At 35.1% G+C, this 8,113-nt stretch overlaps 1 protein-coding gene across 1 annotated transcript; it reads right to left on the bottom strand.

The window, feature by feature from the left end:
• Positions 1-1,163: 1,163 nt before the first annotated feature.
• Positions 1,164-3,947, bottom strand: LOC145782708 (transmembrane protein 272-like). Its single transcript, XM_082594462.1, has 4 exons — positions 3,713-3,947; positions 2,743-2,802; positions 2,320-2,541; positions 1,164-1,466 (listed from the first exon to the last, which is right to left on the bottom strand). Exons 1-4 carry the CDS (start codon positions 3,945-3,947, stop codon positions 1,270-1,272), a joined length of 714 nt encoding a protein of 237 aa, XP_082450588.1. The 3' UTR covers positions 1,164-1,269.
• Positions 3,948-8,113: the final 4,166 nt, after the last annotated feature.

Genomic DNA, 8,113 nt, shown 5'->3' with positions numbered 1-8,113 from the left:
GAACTGATCCTGTTGATTGAAACGTTGAAACTATTCATCAACGCGCTTGACTCAAGATCACGCGGCGCTTGTTCGGCTCTAGGGGTGTGCGCTTGAGCAACGCATTTAGGACTGCTCTCCATTCAGCGGCACCTAGTGAATGGAATAATTCCACGGCAACACCATTTTAACAATCGGAAACTTCACTCTGTCAATCTAGGTAACCGGCCCTGTGTGAAAAGCCTCTACAAGTATGCAAAACTACCAGGACTAACCTATCAAAGGCTTTGTCAGTCCGAGGATAAAGATTCAAAACCAACTACACCAAGCAGGATTTCAAACACCTCTTTGACGTAAGCATGGGCAAAAGTAACAATGACCACAAAGATAGATTAAAAAATTCAAACAATTTTATACTAAATGGTTTAAAATTAGAGAAATAAAAGTTGTTTGCAAGAATAACAAGTCATCTCTATCTTAAAAATAAGGAGATCAAGAGATAAGTTTATCAAGGTACCATATATTATAATATAATATAGCCTACCGAGTATGAAAATACAAACACAACCTGCATATACTGTAGAACATATTTAAAACAGGTTAGTTAAAATTCAACGTAGGCCTAGTTATGCAATATACAATTCATGCAGTTTGTAAAAATTCAATACCAGGATAAAAGGTGACACAACAATGATACGTGAAGAATATAGCAAACAAACTTTCGTTGGCATACCACTACAATCAGGAACCACATCAAAACCAAAACATTTGCCTTTTAACAAGTAGATAACTAGGTGTTAGTGGTGCTATTCAAATAAAAGCGAAGCTTATTAGGTATGTATGTGATATGTGTAATTGTGTAACGTATAACAGTGCACATCAATACATGCAATACTAAGGCCGGTGAAAAACAATGCAATTTCTGTATATAATATAAGCTAAATAATATTGTATAATGTGATTCCGCATGCTGAATATAGTGTCTGTGAGTGTCAGGATGATGAAATAAATTCATATACATTTTAACAACACACGAAGCGTTCACTGAATACGTTTCTTCCCAACTAGCAAAATCAGTCCTTTTTCACATTGTTTCAACGTCTTCAGACGTAGTATCAATGTGAAAAATGACTGCTTTTGCAAACCGAAATAGAATAGATATCCTATTATTCGTTGCTGAGTAGCAACATTAAATCAACGTTATCCTGTTGCAATAATGAGACCCATACGTCTGTAGACGTTGAATCAATGTAAAAAAGCTATTGATTTGCTGTCTGGGAAATACCTCGCCTATGAACGATTGCGGGAAACCCCTGTAGCGGAAGCACCCATCGCAATGCAACAAGAGCAGCAACAAAGAAAGAGAACAACTATGTACACGGCTGTAACAAGCCAAAACGCCAGATAAAATGTGGTGTAGTCGCAGTAATCTGACGCAAAAGGATTGCTTGTATTCGGTGAATAGACCCTGTACACCCAGACATTGCCTGCAATAAAGCACATTATTTATTAAAAGTTTGAAGATATTGTCTGCACACATTCATGAGTTGTAATTCTTTTCGAAATGTTTAACTACATAATGCTAAATAAGTACGTATCGTACAGTAACTTTTTTTATAACATAAGTAAGTATAGTAATGCTACAGTATTTCAAATGCTGAAATCTCCATTTTACAAAATTAAACGAATATTATTCACAAAGTAATGAGTTGGTTATTAGGCCTACATTATTTAATCAGAAAATTTTTTACCTACTGTATTTTTATCCACACAAAAACCTTCGTTAAAACTTTACACAATACACCATATTCATACTTCCAGTTAAGTAAGTCTGTTTCATAACTGAAACAAGTTCGTCTTTTTAAGCATTCAAAAACAATTTGATTTTTTAAACAAGTTTAAATTTGTACTTGATGGTGAAAGAATTAGATTAACACATGCTGGAGAGATAAAACATTGGCCAAATAAATTTTATTTTTTGCCTTTAACTAACTTTCCTACCAACTACGGCAATGTTTTGAACATGACATCACAACTACGGCATCTTCATCGGAGCTGGTCTACACTCTACAAGTGTCCGCCCTGGTTATAAATGTTATGACATCAAAGTTTAGAATCGACCAAGACATATTGGGTGAAATGTGTAAACAGTAAAGTAAAGTAGTTTCACCATATATGTTTGGTTGATTCCAATGTATGACATCATGGTATTTTTGACCAGGGCGGAGAGTGGAGACTTGTACACCAGCTCCCCTTCATCTTGAACTGACTGCAAATCACTAGAAATTATCATGCAAAATCTTATGCATGATATCAAATGGAACTTGACAAATCACTTACCAGCAAAAAACCAAGCAAAATTGAAACAGCTCAATAGGCCAGTAAAACAGTTATAAACTCTCCCGTCATCATTGTCACTACTTTCAGAAGATTCTCCTTTGCATGCTTTAGATATCCGCTTGATTATTGAAAAAACTTGTAAGCATGCTGATACTGAACCACCGACAACCAACCAAATAGGAATGAACGGCTCCAATCGACAGTTATTCAAGTTAATGGCGCCTTTGTAAAAAAATAATATTTTTAGTTCAGACTACAGTAACTTTATACGGGCTATCTAGTACCTATGTCCTATATATACTGTAATTAACTTATATTTTAATTAACAACAACAGAAACTGAAGCATTATCCAAAAAATGGTCCAATATAATAATCAGAATTCGAGCATAAATGCAGTAAAAATTATTATTGTATGTACTTACCTATCACAATCATCAATATAGGGATAGCCAACATGAGAGCAATAAAAATTGTAAATCCAACTGAAAAAAAGAAACTGCATAAGAATATCATAAAGTGATAAAGATGTAGACTTGGTGTGTTTCAAAATATGCTTCATTATATATGGTAATTGGTTTTGAAAGTTATTTGTAAATGAATACTTTCAACTTAATAACTTAAATATATTACATACAAATACGATACATATTATAACTGCAGACAGGACATCACTGTTTCGACTTTAAGGTCTCATCAGTGCAGTAAACGTACACTAGACTTGAACGCCTTATTATAGCATTTCAGAGTGGTGATTTTTCCATTTGTGGTACACAAGGAACTGCATTTGGATACTTTCACCTATCTTGCCAAAGTGCTTAAACTGCCAGAGCAGTGAACTATGAGCAATGCAACAGTAAGGTGTCTGCTAGCAGAGTGCTCAATTGGCAAACCAAGAGCATTACATATATATGATATAATATATAATCTTTTCTTTTGTTAAAGAGAAGGTTTGGGCTTGTTTAGTTTAACTTCAGCTCGTGTTTAAAATCGCCCTTGTTGCACTGGCAAGTGTTGATTGTAATTGTAGCCCTATTTTTGTACCGTTTCCACATAAATTTTTTTATCTTTTCTATCTCATTTCCAGGTTTTGTGGCTGTGCAAATTAAAGATAGTGACACCCCAACACTGTTTTTGCATATTTTAAACTTTGGTTTTGCCATTTTTCCCTTTTGTTGGTGCTAAATTTGTCAGTTTACTTTGCCGTTTTCTTCATGTTTGCGCCAGCAATGAAAAATGAATTGAATTGAATTAAGTACATACATTAAAACAACATTGGTGAAGTTACATTTGCCGCATAATGGCAAAAAAAAAGTAGACATGCCACCAACAATTTGATGGTTGTAATTTGTTAAATTACAAAGTAGTGTTTATTAATAACTTCCAGGCCCATACTTGTGTTCATCAAAATGGAGCAAACATTTTTCAAAAATGTTCCTCTATTTCCTTCAGAGTTTCTCTGCGCAGCTTTTAGCTCTCCATACAGGGACTCGTATGTTGGTGGAGGAGCTTCATTTTGTGTCTGTGTATATGTTGGAAGTTCACCACTTTCCACATTTTCCGGATCAGGATAATATGCAGGGGCTGGGCCCTCTGTACTCATGCTTCCGTAGGCTCTAGTACCACTCATTAGGCTATGTAACAACTATTTTTCTAAACAAAATAAAAACAGTTGTCAACATGTCAAGTAATTCATTTTAACTGCTCAAGTTTAGTTGTAAGACTGCATTCTGAGAAATTCTTCTTAAATAAACAGCTATAGCACTACAAAAATTTTTTATTGGTCTTTAGTCCAAAAGCTAATTCAAATAATTGATGAGCATTCAAACATGCTTCAATCACTGTGTCCATACATCAATCATCATCAACCAATTTTGAGTATACAGGCCATAAATTAATCCTCATGTTAGGGGTGTGGCCTGTTTGTCTGTTGAGGGCAAAGTCTTTCTCTCCACACCTCACAGTCTATTGCCTGGGTTGGAAGAGTCCATGTTCAGGGTTAAAAGGTCAAGCTTAATAAGTTTTTTCCAAGAAAACTTTGGTCTACCTTGATCCCACAGTGCTGGAATGTTGACACATCTGACCAGAGAGATCCAGCTAGTTCTGCGCTCTAGGCCTACGTGCCCACTGCCCAAGCCATCTCATTTTGCCCAATTGGAGAACTTCACCAACATGTCTCTTATTTTAAGCCTGGATAAAAGAGTTTTAAATTGGATGTTGTCTGCAGGCATGACCAGGCAGGTCAATCTTATCATCGCTCTGTCATTATGTTGTAGACACTTGATGGTGCTTGCAAGAGTTGCCTACATTTCGGAGCCATAGAGCATGACACTCTTTATGCAACTGGAATAAAGTTGACCTCTGATTGCAGCAAGAAGTTTGCCTGTAAGAAGAAGTTCTCTAGATCCACCAAAAGTTATTTTACTTCAGCCTGTCCAAACAAAGTTCATCATCTTTTAGACCTTGAAGACTCTGCGCTAGCCTAGAGAATGTAATTTAAGGTGAGGGGAATCTATGCACAGAAGACAGGGAGTCATAGTATGGGATAGCCTATATATATAGGCCTAGCCTACTTTGAATGCCAGACAGAAGATTTGAAAATCTGTTAAATTGTGATATTGGATATTTTATAATAACCACATAGGCCTACCGTATTATAGCTAGTTCATTGCCTGAATGCCTACTTTCATTATAAAACATTGTAATGAAACAGTAGGCTACATAACTAATAAAAATCGAGATAACATACCGACTAGATGGCTTAGTGGTTAGTGTGTTTGCCTCTGTATCAGTAAGCATGGATTCCAGGGTTGGAAAAAATCATGATTTTTTTAAAAAAATCAAAAAAATCGGATTTTTTTGATTTAAATCGGATTTTTTTGATTTAAATCAGATTTTTTTGATTTTTTTTAGATAAAAAAGCGTCGAGTCTACTTGGGGGAAGAGATCATTTTAGTAAGATAGCAGAATCATTTTTAACCCCTTGATTGATTGAAAGGCTTTGCTTTGCAAGTGTTTAATCATTTTTATTATCATATTGTAGGCTAGCCTGTCTATTGCACATATTTTTAAGTAGGTGTGATATGTTGCTTAATACTAAATCACATTTGTGCATATCGAGATTGAGGTGAGTCTCAGACTGTCATCTCACTACACTAAGATCTTTCCTTACGTTTGAGCGCAAAACTCCCATCGTGACATCACATTGCATGACAACATCTGTGTTGAATAAAAAGGAAAAATTCGCGCTAAAGTTTATGGCTCTACAAAATATCAATAGCTGTGGAATGGTAACATGTTTTTGAAAAAAGAAAGAAACACATTTTGCAAAATACTTCTATGATCTAAAAAGTACCAATCTTTTAAAACGGTTTTTAACCTGGACAGGCATTTTAAAAAAGGTCTAATAAAAACTAATCTGTGCCGTGTCTTTTAGCTCAAACTCTCACATTTGAAAACCCTGAGCCTCAATGCAGAATAGTGCAGCTTACCCTCTTTTGTATTAAAATGCTGAAACAATTTTTTGTCTGAGTTGAAATGCACAACTGAAACTCCGTATTATACTTAATTATCAGTATCTTAAATCACAGCTATACTTTGAGCTATTACATTGCTGCAACTTCAGACCAAGGCTCATCCTTTCTCATAAATGACAAGAGCAGTCACCCTGGCCATGTGCAATTATTCCCACCTACTAACGTTATTGTCCTTAACATCACAGATATATTATGATAGTACCATCCTTACTAAGTCACAGATCATTTTTCTGAATCGTTGATTGTATTTTTTTTTACCTAAAAAGCTCTAGCCTAATATACTATGTTGGAGCTGGTATACAAGTCCCAAGTGTGAACTGCCAAGTAAACTAAGTTGCCTTTCAAAACATGCATAGCCTATAGCCTTATGTATTTAAATATAACTTTTGTATTACAAAGAAGCAGTAAAACGTTTGTTGATGTATTTATTTTTATTTTAGCAAATAAAAAATCATTTGATTTTTTTAATTGATTTTTTTGATTTTTATTGTTTGATTTAAATCATGATTTAAATCATGTAGTAAATCATGTATTTAAATCATGATTTAAATCAATGATTTAAATCATTTGATTTAAATCAGCCAACCCTGAATTGGATTCTATACCCTGTCGGGTCATATCAAAGACTTTTTAAAATTGGTAGGCTACTGTATCTCATTCAGACTGCTTGGCACTCAGCAATGCAATGGCTTCAGGTAATAATATACCGTACTTGGCTGCACTTCTACATGACTGCATTTACATTGTCTGCTTTGTAATGCGCTGAGGAACAACACACACATATCTGCGATGGATACAGTGCTATATAAAAACATGTATTGTTATTATTAATTATTAAGAACAAGAAAAATATTGAAACAAGAAACTAAAAAACCTCATTCCAGTTTTTGAAGTTTTTCGTCACTGATAGATAGGCTAATAAAGAAAATTTTAATGACAATGGCCTAGCCAAAGCACTGAAAATGCTCTTCGAAGGTGCATTGAACGTTCAGTCACCTAAAACGAATTAAAAAAAAAAAAACGTTTTAAGTTTTTAATGCAGTGGCTATCGTTGGTAGCCTAGTAGCTAGTATTGTACAGAATGAGCTACCCATTCCTCCACCTATATAAAGGAACCATAGCAATGTTTTATTTATTCATTTTTTTGTTATGTGACCTTGTGTCGGTCAGTCTTGGCCAGCAGTAACCATAAGGTGTACACTGTAGTGTACAGGCTGGGTGCTCTTGCACAAGACGCCCTGTTGGTCAAGTGGACAAAGTGATGACGTCACACACATTGGAATATACTATTATGAAAGAGGAAGTGCGGGGTGGAAATGCAATGAAACACACCAGAAGGAAATTGTCTCCCATTTATTGATTTGTTGTTCAATTTAAACAAATATGCGATCGGTGAAAAGCACAAGCATAGATCTAACCAAAAAAGTTAATACCAAGTCCCACTATGCTACTAGCTCCATCTGGTGGCCACCTAAACTTGACCAAATTCAAACCATAACGAAAACATCATTTTAAATGATAAACAATTTAAATCAAATCCAATTAAAAGAACATGTTACTGTTTATTGAAGGGCTAACTTTCATTTTTATATCTTATTGAATATGCGCGCAATCGTTGTTCGAAGACAGCCCCCCAACGAAGCTTTTGCCCAATGCATTTCAATGGCGAATCGATCGTCTTTCAGTTCAAGCCCTGCGTGTTCACGATAATTAATTGTCTCCCATTTATTCATTTCTTGCTCAATTTCAACAGATTTGCTACCGTTGAAAAGCACAAGTATAGATCTAACCAACTAAGTTAATATCAAGTCCCAAAATACTACTAGCTCCATCTAGTGGCCACCTAAACTTGACCAAATTCAAACCATTATCAAAAGTTTATTTGTAATGATAAAAACATTTAACGACAACCAATTAAAAGAACATATTACTGTTTATTGAAGGGCTAACTTTCATTTTTATATCTTATTTAATATGCGAGCAATCGTTTTTCGAAGACAGCCCCCCAACGAAGCTTTTTCCCAATGCATTTCAATGGCGAATCGATCGTCTTTCAGTTCACGCCCTGCTTGTTCACGATAATTAATTGTCTCCCATTTATTCATTTCTTGCTCAATGTCAACAGATTTGCTATCGTTGAAAAGCACAAGTATACATCTAACCAACTAAGTTAATACCAAGTCCTAAAATACTACTAGCTCCATCTAGTGGCCACCTAAACTTGACCAAATTCAAACCATTATCAAAAGTTTATTTGCAA

The sequence above is a fragment of the Aplidium turbinatum genome, chromosome 14, assembly GCF_918807975.1.
Source record: "Aplidium turbinatum chromosome 14, kaAplTurb1.1, whole genome shotgun sequence".
Lineage (NCBI taxonomy): Eukaryota > Metazoa > Chordata > Ascidiacea > Aplousobranchia > Polyclinidae > Aplidium > Aplidium turbinatum.
Note: the sequence above shows the minus strand (reverse complement) of the source record. Positions and strands in the feature narration are given on the sequence as shown.